This window comes from Eulemur rufifrons, chromosome 7 (genome assembly GCF_041146395.1).
Source record: "Eulemur rufifrons isolate Redbay chromosome 7, OSU_ERuf_1, whole genome shotgun sequence".
Classification (NCBI taxonomy): Eukaryota; Metazoa; Chordata; class Mammalia; order Primates; family Lemuridae; genus Eulemur; species Eulemur rufifrons.
Genome location: NC_090989.1, coordinates 280,867,255 through 280,886,626, shown reverse-complemented (window position 1 = coordinate 280,886,626; position 19,372 = coordinate 280,867,255). Strand labels below are relative to the sequence as shown.

Below are 19,372 nucleotides of genomic sequence, written 5' to 3'. Positions count from 1 at the left end.
AAAAAAATATTTAGGGGAGCTGGCTGGTGGCTTGGGGGTGACTTAGGGGCCAGTTGCTCCCAACTTGTCTCTGATAGTCTGCAGGCTGGAGGGCGAGGCCTGGCCTTTGGCCTAAAGGCTGCGGGTGGAGAGGGCCCTGCACTTAGGCCCTTTGCCGCCTCAGCGGCCCTGGACCCCTCTGCCTTGCTGTGGGTCGGGCTCTCAGCAGGCCCCTCGGGAGGGGTAAATACAGCCTTGTTAATAACCGTCTGAACCACCTGGCGCAGGAGCTCCCTCGCTCCGTGTTAAGAGTGGTTCCAAAGGGCCCGGAGAGACTCATCGCACGGGGGTAAAACGTGATTAAAAAGCAACTGGCCACCCGCTGATAGAGTCTACTACGAGGCCTGGACAGCACGGAGGCAGGAGACACAGTCGAACTCACGGAAAAGCAGGGAGGGCAGAGGAGCTGGAGTGGTAACGCTGGATGGGACAAACAAGATTTTCCTCAAAACCAACAAAATCGACCTTATTCCAGGCTCAGTCCTGGGGGGTTTGTGCCTCAAAGCCCAGAGCAGTGGGTGGAGAGCGCTCGGTCAGGAGACAGCACCCCTGGGCTCCGGGCCGGGACTTCTGGGGGTGCCGTCAGGGTGGGGCTGGGGGCAGGGCCCTCTGGGACAGGCTGCTCAAGTCCCCACCCCCCCAGCTCCCGTTTCTGTGGCCACTGACGGTGAAAGAGCATGTTATCCGCAGACTCTCAGGAAGGACACTGGTACCCTTCCTTCGCGGAAGCCCCCGCCCCCTTCAGACGGCCGCCCTGACGTTTTCTGGGGAGCTTCCCGGATGCTCTAGGGACTGGGAAGTCGCCCCAGGTGCCCGGAGGCCTCCTGCATCCTTCTGTCCGAGCAGTTAGCTGCAAAGCACTTCACAGCAGCAGAAAACCTGGCCAGCGCTGGCTAAGGTATGAATAAAAAGGGAACATTTGGAACGCTGGAGTCCGGCAGCATCTGCCTTTAGGGGAGGCTTGACCCAGGGCTCACGGGCTGAGAATTGCTTTCCCTCGCCCCGCTCTGGCTCTGCGTCCTCAGTGCTGGGGCCACTCTGCTGCAGGCAGCCTTCGGGCTTCCTGCTGGGGGTTCACACCTTGCAGAAGGTGACCCACTTCTTCCCCTCCCCCAACCCTGCTCCAGAACTGGGTCTCATTGGCCCAGATTGGCCCGAATGGGGTCATTTGTCTATTCTTGGACCAATCAGTGTAGGGCACGGGGAGACGAGGGGTATGTGGATCAGCTTGAACCAATCAAAGTGCAAGCTTAGAGCTAAGAGGGGGCCAGTCCCACCGAAGCCACAAGCCTGAGGAATCCAAGGTCCAGTTGGGAGTAGGGAAGAGGGGATGAAGACCAGAGAGGCAGCAAAGAGCTGTCCCCCGTGACACTCTCTCACCTGCTGTTCCTCCTGCCTGAACATGATGCACGTTGTCAAGCTGATTCATCCTGCGCAGGAGGGATGGACGGCGCTTCCTCCATGAAGCCCTCCTTGACCACACCCAGCCAGGGCACCTCTCAGCTCAGGTCACTGTGTGTCTTATCTATTTTTTAAAACAGCTTTAGAGAGAGATAATTCATGTACCATACAATTCACCCATTTAAAGTGTACATTTCAATGGTTCTTAGTATATTCACAGGGTTGTGCAACCATCACCACAATTTTAGAACATTTTCATCACCCCCCGAAAAGAAACCTCATAGCCCTTAGCATTTACCCCCCGTAACCCCAGTCCCCCAGCTCTAAGCAACCGCTAATCTGCGTTCTGTCTCTATAACTTGGCTATTCTGGACACGTATAAAATTAGATTGTTTTATGGACGAGTGGAAACTGGACATTGTATGGAATTGGAATCATACGGTATGTGGCCTTTCATGTCTGGCTGCTTTCATTGAGCATCGTGTTTTCTAGTTTCATCCATGCTGTGGTGTGTAAAGAACCTTATTCCTTTTTATTGTGGAGTAATATTCCATGGTATGGCTATGCCACGTTTTATTTAACCGCTTATTAGCTGATGGACAATTGAGTTGTTGCCACTTTTTGACCATTATGAATAACGCTGCCATGGACATTTGCACACCAGCTTTGCGTGGACATATGTTTTTATTTGTCCAGGCTGTACACCTACCAGTGGAACTGCTGGGACACGTGGCAACGTTACACTTAATCTCTCGAGGAACTGCCAAACTTTCCCGAAGCAGAAGCCCCACTTTACATTCTCACCCAGTGGTGTGTGAGGGTTCCAGCGTCTCAACATCCTCACCAACACTTGTCATTATCTGTCATTCTGATTCTAGCCCACCCAGTGGGTGTAAAGGAGCATCTCACTGTGGTTTTGATTTACATTCCCCTGATGGCTAATGGCGTTGAGCCTCTCCTGCGTTTGCTGGCCATCTGCATAACCTCTTTGCAGAAATGCCTACTTAGGGGCTCGGGCCAGTCGGTGGGGAAAGGACAGTTTTTGCAAACAAAGGTTGCTGGGAATAATGGATATCCACATTCGAAAGAATGAAGTTGGACCTTTGCCGTACAAAATGCAAAAATGCCTTACAAATGTAAAAATAACTCAAAATGGACCAAACCCCTAATATGAGAGCTAAAAATAGAAAAATCTTAGAAGAAAACACAGAGGAAAAGTTTCATGACATTGGATTTGGCAATGATTTCTTGGATATAATGCCAAAAGCATAGGAACAAAAGAGAAAAACCAATAAATTGGACTTTGTCAAAATGAAACACCTGTGTGCATCGAGGGACACTAGCAACGGTGTGAAAGGCAACCCACGTAATGGGGGGAAATATTTCTTTTGTTACTCGTGCTTTGGTAACACATCTAAGAAACCGTCACCTGATACAAGGGCATGAAGACGTACCCCTATGTTTCCTTCTAAAAGTTTGGTAGTTTCAGCCCCTACATCTAGGTGGATGATGCATTCTGAGATAATTCTGAATACGGTCTGAGATAGGAGTACACATTGACTTTTCGTATGTGGATGTCAGTTGTCCGAACACCATTGGTGGAAAAGACTGTTCTTTCTCCATTGAATTGTTTTGGCACCTTGGTGGAAACCAACTGACCATAAATGAATGGCTGTATTTTCACACTCTCAATTCTATTTTATTGATCTGTATGTCTGTCCGTCTGCCAGTGCCACACTCTCTTGATTACTGTAGCTTTGTAGTAAGTTTTAAAATTGAGAAGTGAGTTCATCAACTTGGTTCTTTTGCAACATTGTTTTTGATTCATTGTTTTCTGGATCCATAGCATTCACATGCGCATGTTAAGATCAGCTTGTGAATTTATGCAAAGAAGCCAGGTGGGATTTTGATAGGAATTGCATTGAATTTGTAGATCAATTTATATTGCCCTCTTAACAATATTGTCTTCTGATCCATGAATATGGATCTTTCCATTTATTTAGATGGTCTTTGATTTCTTTCAATATTTTATAGTTTTCAGAGTATAAGCTTTGCACTTGTTAAATTTATTCCTAAGAATTTTTTTATGCTATTGTAAATGGAGTTGTTTTCTTAATTTTATTTTTGGACTGTTTGTAAGTGTATAGAAAAACAATTGATTTTGTATACTGATCTTACATCCTTGCTCACGTCTGTATCTCTGTGCTTTACACAGGGGCAGGCACTTTTGAAAAGGTAACACACGGCGAAGAGGCTGGAAGCAGGGTGAGGCTGGGGGCCAGACCACCATCCAGACAAGGGGTGGGGTGGCTGGCCTGGGTGGTAGCAGTGGGAGAGAGAAGTGGGTGGACCTGAACCACGGGCCTGGGATGGGGATGGGGAAAGAGAAACAGCCGGACAAGGGCTGGGTTTTTTCACCAGGATTGGGGAGGAGTGTGGTCATTCCATTTCGAAAGTGGGGCTTTGATGTGCCTTTAACACAGCCCAGGAGGCAGCTGAATGAGCCAACAGGAGCTCAGAGCAGCTCTCGGCGGAAATAAAATCCTGGATGTCAGAGAGACAGAGAATGGGAGAGACTGCCCAGCACCCAGGAACGCAGCAGTGAAGGGAGGGACACAGGAAGCCGAGCAGCTGGAGAGCCAGGAAATCCACAGGAAGTCGGACTGGGCTGGTGCAGAGTGTGAGGAGGGGGTGGAGAGCCTCTCAGAGGGAAAGGATGTCCCGCTGTGTCACAAGCTGCTAAAGTCAAGGAAACCATCAGAGGTGGTAGGTAACTTTAGCCAGACTGGCAGGGCGGAAACCAGACCACAGTGCATTGGGGTTAGCTGGGAGGCACAGAGGCAGACTGGAACGGTTTGGCCTAGAAGTGGGGGGAGGCTGCTGCTGTCCAGGGGGGCTTCTTTTTTTAATGGGAAAAACTTGGACAAGCTTTATTGCCAAGGGAAGGGGCCAGGCAAAGTGGAGAGGGTGAAGACGCAGAGTGGGGGGATCGAGCGACAGCAAGATTCCTGGAAAGGTGGGAGCCGGCCGGTGCGGTGGCTCTTGCTTGTAGTCCCAGCACCTGGGAGGCCAAGGTGGAAGGATCGCTTGAGGCCAGGAGTTCGAGGTTGCAGTGAGCTGTGATCTCACCACTGCACTCCAGCCTGGGCGACAGAGCAAGACCCTGTCTCAGAAGACAAAATAAAACAAGACCCAGAAAGGTGGGAGTGCAGGAGGCAGTGTTACCAGCATGTGATCTCCCTCGGTCCTTGTGTCCAGGAACAAACAACTGAAACCAGATGCCAAAGTAGCGAAGCATGAGCAGAAAGTTTTATTTAGCAAACACACTCCCAAACAGACATGGAAGTGGCTGTTAAAGTGATTGATATCAGCAAAGTTATTTAAGCAAACACGACAGTACAGTCGGAAGGGGTCGGAGCAGGCGCACATCCAAGCGGACAGTGGCCCTGGGGTCTCTTTGGGCTCCCCATGTCTTCCCTCCTTCCTGCACTGCTGTTTCCCTGACCCATGAGGATGCTGCCTCCTCCCCCCGAGCAGGCGGGGGAGGTTTTACTTTACTAGCTCGGGCCTGGGTGTGTCACGGCTTCCAAAGCCCAATCGGGGGGCAATAATTCATAGTAACGATGGTACAATGAAGTCAGAGTTACCTGAGGACACTTCTGCCCTCCATCTGCGCGGGCGCCCCCTGAGGGCCTTCCCCAAACTGGAGTGAACCAGGTGTTTTGCAATGGTTACCATCTCAGCTGACTACAGCTTTTGTTTTCATTTGTCCAAACTTTGTTCCTATCGTTCTGCGCACCTGGGTTCCGTATTCTGAACTCCTGGCTCAGGTGTCGGGGGGAAGTGGAGGAAACGCCCTCGTCCCCAGGCCGCCTCTCCTTCCCACTCTGCACCCTGATACTGTTCTCCCGTCTCCTCATGCATCTGTGGCCCCCCAATAGGCGTGTTGAGAACGATGTTCAACCCTTGGTAGCAGGGCAGGCTGGAACCACTGCCCTGATGACAGTTACCTCTACGGGGACCGGCCAGAATGGCTGACGAGGGGCCACAAGCTCAGTTCCTAAGGACGTGTTTTAATGAGAAGATTCCTCCTTTTTACGGAGATCAGCATTTCCTTGCAAACTGGGAAGGAGCAGTTGAAGGCACAGTCCCCCGGGGTGTCACACCGACCCCCTGACAGCCAGTGCCCAAAGTGCTGAGCAAGCTTCTCTTCACACGCAGGCGCAGGGGCAGTGCTGAGGGGCTGAGGCCGAATTCCCAGAAACGCCGGCCCTGCAGGAGATCCCGGCCAGCGCAGGCCTGGGAAGGCAGTCAGCACTTTTTCTCCTCACAGTAACCACTTCCCAGCCTCCTTGTTGTACTTAGCCTGAGGGAGTGTGCAGCCCTCTATCTGCATCTGACAGATTCCCGGTGATGGGAAGGCCACCCAAAGGCAGGTGTGACAAGGGGCCTGAGGAGGGGCTGGGAAGACTCACCCAGAGTCCTGGCACCCAGGAGGCGGACATCTGCTCCAGACTTAGGCTCACTGCCTGTTTGATCAGAACCACCCAGAACCCCCAGCCTCCTGGTACTCGGGACCCTGTTAGTTAATTCTCTGACTTCAAGATTTTGCCTACCAGACAGTATTTGTTGACAATGATGTTTTTCCATCAATGACAGCTCCTGATCAGAACGGACCAGCCCGAGATAACCCACACTGTGACAGGGCTCCCGTACCACGGAAGAAGTGTCCACCCTCGGAATGTGTGTCCATGGTGGAGCTGGCTTCTAGATCTCCTGTTACAGAACTGCTCTTCCGCGGCTTTGGTGGCGATCTGAGTACCCAGTCAGTATTTCCCAAACACTTATTCTGCCCTGGCCTGGTACTTGTGAATATTACTCAGAGTAAGTGACTCAGTAAACTAGGTTGATGTCACCCCAGTCTTTGGGGCCAGCAGGTCAGGTTGGTCTCCTCGGCCTCACGCTGGAGGTCTGGACGGGTTGGTGTCTATGCAGTCAAGCCCTCAGCGATGGAAACCTCAGCAAACCCCTGCCTAGAGGAAACATTCTGAAACTACCTCTCACCCTCAGAAATGGGCTTGCTGAAGTCCAGCCCAAGGGACAGGCACACGCACTGAAGGGCTCTCATTTGCAGAGTACTCACTTTGTGCCTGGTGGCTCCTCATGACACGAAGCAAATGACGTGAGGCTGAGCGGGTGAAGCTGTGGCCAGACTCACGGACACAGGTTTTTCTAACGCCAAGCGCGGGGGCTCCGAGGCTTCGAAAGCTGATCTTTCTTCAGCCCCGACAGCCGTGGTTCTTACTGGGAAGCTCTGGCTGTGGGGGAGGAAGGAGTCCATGAGACCTGGAACACCAAGGGGCCCCCCATAAAATGGTTCGGGAGAGCAGGCCCTCCCAGCACCCTGCCTGCCATCCCTCACCTGGTTCCCGGCGACCGCAGCCGGCAGGCCTAGGGCCGCTGACTTCAGGTCCAGGAGGGGTTCTGTGCAAGGTGAGCTCATACAGGTGTCAGAGGAAGACTGACCAAAGACTCAACGGAGCTGGGTTGGGCCTGTTTCCACGACAGCATCACCTGGAAGCTTGTTAGCAATTCAAATTCTCAGGCCCCACAGAGGATTCGGATGCTGGCTACAGTCAGGGAATCACAGGGTTAAATGATCCTGAGGTCCTTTCCAAATCTTTTTTAGGCGACATAGGGTCTCGCTGTGTCACCCAGGCTGGAGTACAGTGGTGTGATAATAGCTCATTGCAGCCTCCAACTCCTGGGCTGAAGCCATCCTCTCGCCTCAGCCTTCAGAATAACTGGGACTATAGGCGCGCACCATGACGTCCAGCTAACTTTTCTATCTTCCAAGTCGTCCCTTTGCTGAGCTGCCTCAGCATCCCTCATCCTGGGCGCCCCACTCCTCACGGTTCGTTCCATGGGCGCCCTTGGAAATCCAGGCCTCTGGAGAGCCGGGGCAAGAGCGTGGGCAGGCCACGGAAAACCGTAGCACAGACATGGATTCTAAAGCTCATTTTCATTCTGAGGTTCTGTGACATGGTGACCTGAGGATCATCCTAACACTATTATAAACACAAGAGCAGTAACAGGGCTGTTTTCTGAGCCCTGACTGTGCCAGGCACCTGGCCAAGCCCTTGACTTAATCCTCATCACTCCAACAAGGCCGGGGCCGGGGGCCCTGGGTTCTCATCTCAGCTCTGACACTTATTAGCTGGGAGGCAGTGGTATAACCTTCTTTAGGCCCCAATCTGTGTAGTTTTAAAGGCAGGGCTTTGGGTGGATGAATCACAAAACCAGTATGCTGCATGAAAGACGCCAGACGCAAAAGAGGACATGCTGTACGGTTCCACACATAGAAGTTCTAGAACAGCAAACTAAACGATGGTGCAGTCAGAGCAGTGATTGTGGTAGTTTCAGAAAGTGGGCAAAAGAGAACGTTATGGGATGATGGAAATGTTCTATCTTGACTGTGGCAGAGGCAATAGAACTATATATACATTTTTCAAAACTCACTGAACTACACATTTAAAAAGGATGAATCTTATATGTGAAATATGCCTCCATTTAAACATTTCTAGTAAAATAAGAGGTTGCGACTGAATGAACTTTAAAAATGTTTTGAGTCTGGAATCCTGGATTTCTCTGCTTCCGATGTGGGATAACCCAGAGCTATTGACAACTGATGTCAGCAGGAGGGGCACTAAAGCCTGTCACAGTGTGCACTTTGTCATCTCTCCCTAAGTGGCAGCAGTGCCCAGGGCCTGATTCTGAAGGCACCTGCCTTCCCCCAGGTAGGCAGGACATCAGTAACCTACAATTGGTTTCTGTTGTTTGCGTTTTAATAGTGGCGGCCATGGATCTGCCAGGATGCCTGGGACTTGTCTAGTAGGTGTCACTGTTGCCAGTGGGAGCAGGTGGGAGGCAGTTAACTAATTTAATGAACAAAAATCACAAAGGAAAAAAATCACGAGAGGGCGGGGGAGGAGAGAAAGCACAGGAGTCACCGACTCTGGGATTACAAACATAACTGCCGTCATACAATCTTTATTTTACACATTTGCATCACAGCAAGAGAATTCATCCCATACAACGCCTTGACCTGATCCCCACCCATTATATGTGTACGTAAATACTCTTCAATGATCATTAGTGTTAAAAAACAATACTGAAAACCTGCATCCCAATCTGACCAGGAAAGCAAATGATATTTACAGACCTGCAAGCCTCCCTCCAATGAAACTTCTGGATTAAGTATGTCCGACTTCGAGGTCACATGACTATGCAAATGCAATTTGTCAAAGCTGCTTAAAGAGTCAAGAACCACCTGACTATGTGGACAGGATTTCTGGGTCCTGTAATAGGATCTCAAATGCTAAGGAGGCTGGCCCTGTGGCTCTGATTTGCCTGCCCACAAACATACATCTCTGCCACAGAATCTTTATTTTACACATTTGCGTCATAGCGAAACAAGCTGTCTTGGGGTGAGCTGGCTTTTCTGTTTCATGCTGACCCTTACCGACTTCGCCCAGAACCACCCCCCTCAGGCCTGCAGACTTGCCGCCTTCAGGGCCCCACAGGCCCCCACCCCCAGCACCCACCCTCGCTCCCTCGAGCCCCTCCCCTTGGGGTGCTTTCTTCACAGTATCTCAGGGAAGGGCATGTCCCAGGCCCTAGCAGGGAGCCGTCTAAAAGCATTATCTGTTTTTTAAGCATAAACCACGCAGAGAGGGCGCAAGGGCACCACCAGGCTACAAAAGCAGCCCCTGGGGAATTTGGAGAATGTTCATCTTGCCAACCAATAACTACATTCCAGGTGGTGACAAGTTTTAGCATCAACTCAGGTGGATGTCTTTTAAAGACTCCCTGCCAGAAACACCCTAGGGAAAACTGGAGCAAAGAGCAGATCTTCTAGAACATTTGGTATGTTCCAGATGGATACCTCTTGATACACTGAGAGGTATTGAGTCAAAGTCCAATTTCGTTAGTGGGGAAGCCATTAACTTACTGAATCCCAAGGGGAAAATAAAGCAGTGGGCCGCGGCACCCTGGACTTGGCACACTGTGCGCCTGCGTCCGAGAAGAGCACGGGGGTGAGGCGTGGAGTGTGGGAACAGGGGTGGAGGGGCGGGCGGGGGTCTGCTTCCTTTGAAATTCAGCGGCTTGGCAGTGTGAGGCATGAACCATTCGGCTGCTTTACTGGGTGTATGGAGCTGGGCCAAACACCTCATCAGACTGTCTGATGTTCTAAGAGCCTTCCTCGAAGCGAACGCTTCAGGATGGGGGAGACGGCCAGGATGCCACTGGCAACTACAGCAGCATCTTTCACACTCTCCTCGGCATGTAAGGACTGGTTCCTCATAGCAGACTCTTGCAAGTACTAAAATAAGACGTACATTTTAGTGTGAAGGAAGACCATCACATACAGCCCAAAGCAATATTACACGACATTAGTACGCACTCTCTTAATAAAATCCTCCTTAGTGTAGAAAATATACCCTGCTCACAGCTGCTAGGGGAAAATGCTGCAATGCACCAAAGCCTTCAGCCCCTATTCTGGAGTGAGCCCGGGAGGCCTGGGCAGAAGGGGTGGAGGAGGGATGACGGAGGAGGGGGAGGGAGGCAAGGGAGTGGGGGAGGGAAGATTGCGGGACAAGGCGGGCAGAGGTTCTGATGAGATCACAATGCGGGAGTGGAAATTTCACCACAGCAGTCACATGAGGGGACTTAGGAGGCTGTGTGCTGCCTCCGCTGGCTGGACATGTCTTGGGGGAAGAACCAAGTATTTTATTCAAAAGAGGTTTCTTGAGAGAAAACTGAACTGGCACAGGCTCTACTTGGAGCCTGTGTCTTTAACGCTGGAGCAAGCGCCTCCTTACAAGATAGCAAGCCACCAAGTCACCAGAACCACATTCAACAGCACAAAACGCTTTGCTGCTTACATTTTAAAGCACTGAGAGACCAAGAAACAGGCTGAGCAAGTCCTTGGCCACTGTTAAGAGCCAGGATTAAGAGATCAGTGATTATTCTTGCCCAAGAAATAATTTTCTAGCAAATATGCACCCTTTATTAAATTTCGTAGCCAGCAGCACTTTCAGTCCACAACAGATTTCTCAAAGGAAACATGGATATTCTGTGCAGGCAGGAACAGGGAGTAGGAGTACAAAGTGAAGCTATAAATACCACCAATGGCTCTGTGATGTACACCCGATATTTTCTGCCCAATCCCTGAAACACTGCACGGGCTAAACCGCTCAAACACCATGTTACGATGAGCCCGAGTGCCCTGCGGGAAGCTGCAGGAGGGCAGCTTGTTAGCTGGTGAAGCTACCTGGCTTTGGACCCCTGTAGGTCATCTTTACTGGAGGACAGCCCAATGCTGGTCACAGCTACTAAGTGATGGAGAAAAGACAAATTTATAGAACAGGATGGAGAGCTTAGATAATGTTTCAAAAGCCTGGAACCACCACCCGTATTCCCGGTCCTGGGCTGGGGTTTTGATTTTTCTTATTATCAGCCTGACTTCACACCTTCTACCAGTTGCTAAGACGTGGCCCGACAACCTGCCTATTAGGCAGGCTGTGGCCTTGACTTATAAAAGGCCACCTTGTCTTGTCTGTGCACTGCTGCTCCAGAAGGGTCAGGACAGTAAAGCTGCAGCCGCGTGGCCCTGCTGTGGGTGAGCCCAGAGGCGCCCATGGGATCTGAAGGACACCCAGCACCCAGGCTCACGGGCCAGCAGGATAGCGGGGGCTCCAGTCTTGGCCGCCCAGCCGGACAGTGCCTGTCCACACACATGCTCACCCTCCCTCTACTCCTCCACTCACGGGTTTCCTTGTTTCAAAACCCCGGCATGTGAATTCAGGACACCTCCATGGAGACCCTGTCTAGGAGGGAGGTCCCATCACACCTTTTGTTCTTGCCAAGGAGGCTGTTGCCCAGTCAACAACATCTGCTTGTAGGAGAAACAGCAAACGTGTCCCTCTGAAGGAAGTACCTAGGAGGGTTTCGGTGGTCACGGCATGCGACGCACGCCTGCAGCACTACTGTGTGTGTGCACAGGAAAACAAAGTATTATAAACATTCCCATCCTCCCTCCTTTATGTAGCTCCAAGTTAATTTTTTAAAAAAGAATTCCCTTAAGTGAATCCTTCGGACGTATTTACCCTTCTCCGGAAGATGGGAAGTTACACAAACACTTCCCTAAAATCTCTGCCGAGAGGCAAGCAGTTGGGCCCGGGAAGAGGCCCACTCTGCCACGTGAGCCAGCAGGCGGGACCGGGCAGAGCACGGAGTGCTGAGAAAAGTGCACAGAAAGAACACCTGCTTCCTCACGGGTCGTTCAGGCAGTGAAAATGGCACGAGAGAGGGAAAACAACTGTTTGCTAAGCAGAGACTTTTCAGGTTCCCAACCCTGGGATAGCAAGTGCGACCCCGAATCCCATGGTTTCTGATTGGCCCTTCTGAGTCAGGGGTGATGGGTGACAGTCACCCCACCATGAGGTTCCTGTCTCCTGCAGGAGCAGGCTCACCGACAAGTCCAGGCAGGGGTGGGCTCAAGCTTCTGGAAGCAGCCCTACCCAGCTGGCCCCCCAAGCAGCGTTCCTGACAGGGCCATGCTTGGGTCTGCTGGTAAGCTCGTGGTCACAATGGACCTTCGGAGCTCATCCCATTGATCAAGTGGCTAATCTCTGAGTCGTAACACTGCTCACTTCAGGCAACTGCTTGTGTTCAGCCCCAAGCTCTGAAGGTTTGGAAGGGAACTCCATTGAGTTTCTGTGAAAGATTTCACTCTCCCAAAATCCCTGAGTGTAAACAGTTTAATCACACTCATCTTCTTCACGTGCATACTCTTGGGACATGGGGACCAAGTCTGTTTAATTCCTGTACTCGGAAGTCATACCTAACCTATAGGAACAGCTTTTTAATGAGGATGATTTGCTTGTACTTACATGTTTGCTTAAACGCTGCCTTTCTGCCCCCAGCTGCCCTTAAGGAAAATTCCTTCCCATTTTCCCCAAAATTCTGATCACATAAAATAGACAGAAGCCGCAAGAGGAGAGGGGAAACAAGAGATGGGGGAGCCAGATGTTCAGGGAAGTCCTACAAGGAAAATGCTTTTTGAGCTTAAAAATACATTTCTTTCCACCCACTAGGCAATACAGACTACACGCAATCAAGAAAACCATTTCCCACCCCCTGGTCCCATTTCCCAGGACCATGACCCTGACAGTGACATTGCAACCCTCAAATCTTTTGGAAAGAAGACCACTGGGCCTCTAGAGCTATCGGATCCTGGTCACTTTCAAAATCTGGAATAAAGGTCTGGGCAACCTTCAGGGCCAGTAATGCTGGGGCAGGTGCCACAGACTAAATTGGGTTGGGATTTTGCTTTCTAAAATAACCAATTTCATTCATTTTTGTCCCCCCAAAGATGCAAGGACACTCTTGCTTTCCCTTCTTTGTAAGTCCTCAGTAGACACCTGACCACGTCCCACAGCCGCGCGCCTGTACCGTGATTGGCACCACTCACACTCCCAGCCTCCCTCCCCTCCCACCAACGCTCCTACGCTGCCACGCGTGGGGTCGCAACTGCACACACCCTAGAGCTCCCACCTGAAAAAAGAATTTAAATTAAGAACAAATTCTTCCTATTCTCTTCCTCCCCCCTCTCCCTCTATCCCTCCCACACTCCTTCCTGCAGGAGAACTCTAGCTGCCCGTCACCGGCCACAGACACAGCTTTCATAGAAGAGTACAAAGTTAGGTTTCTGTGGCACTTTGCTCCCAGCCACGTGCTCTGTGGTGTCACTGTCGGAGGTGCCAATAGTTCACTGTCAGGAACTGCTCTTGCTCACCAGTAGGACTATTAATAAATTAAAAGTTCTCTTTGACGGTGCGCCATCCTCAAAGTCAGCCCCATCACACGGCGCCTTCCCAGTCAGCCTGGGGCTCCACAGAGCCGTTGGTCACCTTCTTGACTTTCTTCACGTTCTCCATCACCCCTGACGTCGTCACTCTGAACAAGGAAAGACGAAGAAAACAATTAGGAAAATCTCACAGTCTTATAATAAAAGGCCACCTCCACACAGCACAGTGGTTAGGAGCAGTTACAGGTGTTGGCTCTAGAATCAGACGTACCAACGTTCGAATCCTGGCCTGCACTTGCTAGGAGCTGTGTACCCTTGGCCAAGTCACTTGACCTCTCTGTGCTTAGGTATAATAAATCTCACTTTCCAGAACTGTCATAAGGAAAAAATGAGATTCTCCAAAGTACCTAATCAATAAATACCAGCTGTCATTATGATCATCACCAATCTTCCTGTCAAGACTTCCAGAATTTTTATGTTGCATACATACATGATAGTTATCGTTATGAGATTGACATCTGTACCATAATTAACAATCGCAAAAGAAAGCTAATTAGCTGTACAGACATTTATAATAACCGGCCACAATGGATGATTTCTGAGTCATGGGACAGAACCACAGGTTTAGAGGAATCTTCTGGGCCCCAAAATTCTTTGACCACTACAGACACAGAACTAACAGCTTTCGACAAGTCCAGGCCCTGGTTCCGGCAGGCTGGGGCCTGGCCGTGCTGTCAGCATGTAGCCTCTGTCCCACTCCGAGCTCCCATTCTGTCTGCCAGCGCTTGGCACTACGGAGGTGCCACAGAGCCGCTCGCTGAACACAAGATTTAAACATGGAAGAACCCTGGCCTCACAAGGCACGAGGAGCTAAGTAAGGCAGCCATTTCAGCAGACTGAATCACATCTCTCGAGAGGACACAATCTCCAAGAAGACAACCTCCTCCCTCACAAAAGGTGAGCTGGAAAGATTCTAAGGTGCTCTGCATCTATGAAGCAACTGGCAGCTCTGTAAGTAGCAGGAGAAAGCAGCGGACGTACTGAGTGTGAAAAACCACCTGGCCGGGGCCTGGCAACAATGAAGCACTTATGTTCCCCCACTGTGGACCAATAGGAATTTCCTAATCAGTAAAATAAATTCCATCGATCAACTCAATCATTGGCGTACATGCAGCTGGACCTCACAGTAGATGTTTTTATGGGCTAAGGGAGGAAACTCTTCTCCTTTCCTTCCTCCTGCCACTCCTGCCCACACATTGCTGCTGTGACCAGGCTCAAAAGCCATCCAGCCCTCCCCAGAGTCGGGACCTTTCTCAGACAAGATCTTTCAGACTTGCAGGTTATTTGTATTTGTGGCAAAGTTGGGACAAGATATGTGGCCAGAATGTGGTTCTCGTGGGAACTGAGGGGGTCCCGCAGATGCTGTGAGTGTAAAAACATCCCCCAAGACAAAGGAAAACACCCCAACTGACCACCCAGCATCACTTCCCGCCTGACCTCCCCCAGAGGTGACACTTCCCCCAGGGGGGGCCAAGGCACACAGGGCTGCTCCAGGCTGGGCCATGGAGGCAGGGCCTCGCCAAAGCCCACAGCAGCCCCCAGGTGTCTCCACACCTCTTTATAGCAGAAAGGAAACGCAACCTCAAGCCTTCCAGAAACACTCCTGGTAATAATGCAACTATCCTATGGTTACAGCACCTTGTTAAAAAAGGACAAGCAGTCCATACACATGGGCACTGAAAGGAACGCACACTCACTGCGACCCAGGTACGGCTGACAGTGTGCTTGGCAGAGACATTTTGCACCTTTTTCTCCTCAAGAAAATATTCCTTTCCAGATGGTGGACCAAGTGAGAAAACAGCTTCTATTCTTTCAAGACAGGCCTGGTGCTAGGTCACAGAGGAAAAATGGAATTGTTGCTCTTGGGGGACCACAGCCCAGTAAACGAGACAGTTTTCCCAAGCAATGACACAAAGCCACATACAGCACACACAGCAGAGCCAGGAACCAGGCTCGGCAGTGGCTCAGGATGAGAAGAATCCCCTCGGCCCGGGGAACTGGGGAAGCTGTGCTGCCTGTACTGAAAGGTGAGGAGCAACTGGTGAGGAAGTGGGGGCAAGGGTGGACAGCTTCTGAACAGAAGAAACACAGCAGGCAAGAGGCACGGAGGAAAAAAGCCACCGAGTTTCCCAGAGCAGTTGGAGAATGCTGGGTGGCCGCAGTAGGATCCAGCCAGGCCACGAAGGAAAGGAGCAGAAGAGAGTCGGGGCGGACACAGGCAGGGCTGCGGGAGGCCCTGGCTCAGGGTGCCCTGGGGAGTTAAGCACAGATACTGAGCCCCAGGCACTGAGAATTGGTCTCCAGGGCAGTGGCTGGCAACCTACGTTAAAAACACTCGCCACGTGATCTTGGCAGCCCAGGAGAACAGACAGCAAAGGGAGGCAACCACAGGTAAGGAAACCAGCCCTCACGCTGGAAAGGGGAGAGGGGCTGAGAGACATGATGCTAGGCCCACGAGACGTGGCCACTCACCCACACTGGCTGAGGAAGAGGGAGGCGTTTCAGCCACCACCTGCCTTCTGCTATTGGCAACTGGGTAGATGGTGGTGGCGCTAAGGCCTGTGGGAAGACCAGGGAGAGACACACAGAGGGACCTGCTGCTCAGGAGGGCAACTGGGCCGGAACTGGGGCGTGGCAGCGAGGAGATGGTTGGGGCCACCTTGGGCTTGGGTGAGTACAAGGAACGAGAGGGAGAACAGGAGTAAGGGCGTGTGGGAGCACACGAGGATGTCAGAGGTGGGGCAGGTGACAGTGAGGTTCAGCGTGTGGCCAGGACTGGGAACAGCTGAAGTGAACTTAAATAGATAAAGAAACCTGATGGCAGATGGGGTGGGGAGGAGACTGCATCCCATCCCCCCAGCAAACCTGGGAAGTTAAAGGGCCGCCTGGGGCCCCAGTGCCGCAGGTGAGCCTGGCCAGGCCCTGCAGACATGGCTCCAGCCGTCCCCCCTGCAGCTCAGACACTGCAGCAGTGATAAAGGACACCTAAAGCCTCCCCAGCAGGGACACACAGACGAAGCTTTAACAACTTCGCAGGCAGCTCCCTGGGTGCCCCAGTTTTGGTGCAAACACTTACAGGGCCAAACAGCTGAAGAGCCAACACTCGGCCAGCAACCTGCGCCGCAGATCACCATCTCGAATGCCCGGTGGGGCAGCACAGGAGGGCGCTCTACGAAGCTCAGGTTAAGCAGCGAGCAGGGTGATTCGCAGTGTGAACTCCAACTCTGCAGATCTAGTGACGGGCCTGGAGCAGCTCAGGTCACAGAACCAGAACCACCTCACTCTGCAGATGGAAGTGAGGCCTGCCCTTCTTGCTCTGTGTTCCTTCCTCTCACCCCAGGTGCACACCTGCATCACAGCACGGCGACACGACACTTGGCCACGCTGTTCCCACTCTGGAGAGCTGATGGAGCTGCTCACAGCCAGGTGCAAGCAGACTCAGTGCACGGGGACACGCTGGCCTCTCTACCTGCCAAACCCCACTGCCTGCTTCCGGCAGAAGCTGTTTGTTTCCTCTGGTGCTGCTCAGGTAAGCAGTTCTTTGAGCCATTACTAACTTCAGGAAGGCACCTGCCTCAAGGGCCAGCAGCTCCTAAGCCAGCCAAAGGTGAGAGACCTCAGTGTCTGCGCCAAGCAGAGGCGCTGCCTGAGGGCCCAGCACAGGTGAGTCTGCGGAGGACGCAGGGGAAGCTGAGCAGACAAACCTAGGCTGCCTCCTACTTTCTCTTCACATCTAAACGGTGACACTCCCCCACCCCCAACTTTTCCTTGCAAAGCCCTAGTGTCTGTGCGTATAAGCAAAAGTGCCGAATGGAACACAGGCTCCTTCTGCCACACCAGACTGCCATCAGATGTGGCCTGAGTGGCCCATGGATGCATGTGTTTCAATAAGTAAAAACTATTCTGGACTTGAAATGTGGAGAGACCCAGTTAAGAGAGAATTCTATTAGTCTCCAATTCCTGTTTCCACTTTTGTTCCCACCCACCTGAAAGAAGTAGTGATGGTTAAGCAACCTTTAGGACAGCGTCCTGGAATGGGAATCCCACGGAGACAACTTCCTTGCCTGCGAACCCACAGCAAATATTTCTTCCCACTCTCACTCCTCATGATGACAGAAGTAATTCAGATCACTAAGATCACTAAGGATATGCATAGCAGAGGAGGCAGCTACCAAATCTGATCATTAAAATTGCATCCAGTACCTTTTAACGTGCTGATTATTTTAACAACAAATTCTGTAACCAAAATTGGTACGCCTAAGGAGAGATGTTCAAAGAAACAGAAGGAGAAAGAGACAGAAAGTTAGTCTGACTTCTGCTCGTGCCCTCATTCCCAGGCTCAGAGAGAAGCTTTGCTAGGCCTGGTGGGATATCGGCTGTCGGGGCCTGGGCTGGGGGCAGGGTGGAAGCAGCTAGTCTGGAAGCTCTCTGCCCCCAGGGGGAGCACGGCTCAGTCCTGGGCTCAGCCGGCAAGACACACTTCCCAACGCGCTGCAGTCCCACAGCTCAGCTTCAAATAAAGGTGAGAACAGATGCAAAAGAAACTGCCAGAATCTCAGTCGTAAGGTCAGTGAGTGACCCAGGTCAGAGTTCATGTCCTCCCACTGGCTAAGACTCATTAGGAAGAGCGTGGATTTGTTTGGGGGTGCGTGTTGAGGGAAACAAGAGGGTGGAAGTCCTAAAAAATATTACGTCCCATAAAGAGGTACTTTGTTCGGTGGCAGGGATTGGACCTGGCTTCCCTTTTCAGAAAACACCTACCAGTGTGGATGACACTTTAGAGAGAGCTAATGACCTTCTAGAACACAGAGGCAAGGGCTCTGCTTGCCTCTGGCTTGGGTTATTTCTGGAGGACTGAAGTGGTGCCATCCAGGAACAGCACTTCCAAGCAGAGGAGGGAGACGACAGCGCGGCCGCCCAAGAAGCTGTAATTAGCCTTTGTACTCGCTTATTCGCTGGCAGGTGGACGTGGATGTCGGGTGACGGCAGTGCCTCCATCTCAGGCCCCTTCTGCTCTGTCACATCTTCTGCATCCACAGGACTTCCCTCTTGTTCTTAGCTAGAGAAACTCCAGAAGAACTTCCCCAGAACCATTTCCTTGTTGATTTAAAAGCACTTTGCCTCAATGCTTCCTAAGTGACTTCTGTTTCGTAGGCTAGCCTGAGCTAGTGCTCACTGGAGATACCACCGCCCTCAGGGAGCCCTCCTCTGGGTGGACTCTCTGCAGCTGTTCCACACGCAGCCCCTGCCGCTGAAGAGCTCACCTCACATTTATGGTACGGCTCACTCTGCAGGACCGAGCGCTCTTCCTCTTGTCACAGAGGAGCATAAACCAAGGCATCCCTGACTCCAGCACCCCAAGCTCTCCCAAGTCTTGCCAGAATAAAGAACACGCACTCTAGTTCCCACTAGGCTGGTGGTTGTGCATCTACACCCTCTCCTACCCCTCCCCTGGTTTTACCACCCAGAGACCCTCCCCTGCTAAAATGACTGCCACTAGCATCAAATATCGTCAGAGAGAAACAAACACTAAAACAAAATTTTAAAAAGTTTTGCCATGAGACAAAATGCCTTCACAGTGCATGCAGGCTTCAAGATGCAAGGGCTGAGGGCAAGGACGTGGGGGACGACGGAGAAAAGCAGAGATGCCTCGACCCCACCATTCAGCTTCCAGCCGCCTGCCTGAGAAACTGCAGACCGCTGCTGCGGCTACCGGAAGAGCTAAAGGTCTCCCAGCAGGGGATGGAGAAACACACTGTGTTTAGGTTACTGACACTGCTGTTTGCCAGACTGACTCTCATTTGTGTGTCTTCAACCAACAGTCACTTGCTCAGACCCTGCTACTTCTAGAAAAGGCACGTCTGATGGTCCTCTACTCTCTCCTCCACTGTCTATGAAAAGGTCTTTCTTCTTGTGCACAGGGACATGCTGTTTGGGGCCCACCAGCAGGCCCTGTCTTCTATCATCCCTGCAGTGGAGCTGAGCACAGAGAGCCGCCCC

At 51.6% G+C, this 19,372-nt stretch overlaps 1 protein-coding gene across 4 annotated transcripts in view; it reads right to left on the bottom strand.

Moving 5' to 3' along the window:
• Positions 1-13,364: 13,364 nt before the first annotated feature.
• The window catches only part of GPR107 (G protein-coupled receptor 107), a 66,397-nt gene continuing 60,389 nt past the window's right edge, over positions 13,365-19,372 (bottom strand). For all 4 annotated transcript variants that reach the window (XM_069476949.1, XM_069476950.1, XM_069476948.1 and 1 more), the window contains one exon: positions 13,365-13,461. In XM_069476949.1, the coding sequence (XP_069333050.1) occupies positions 13,365-13,461 (97 nt within the window). The remainder of the gene's footprint in view (positions 13,462-19,372) is intronic.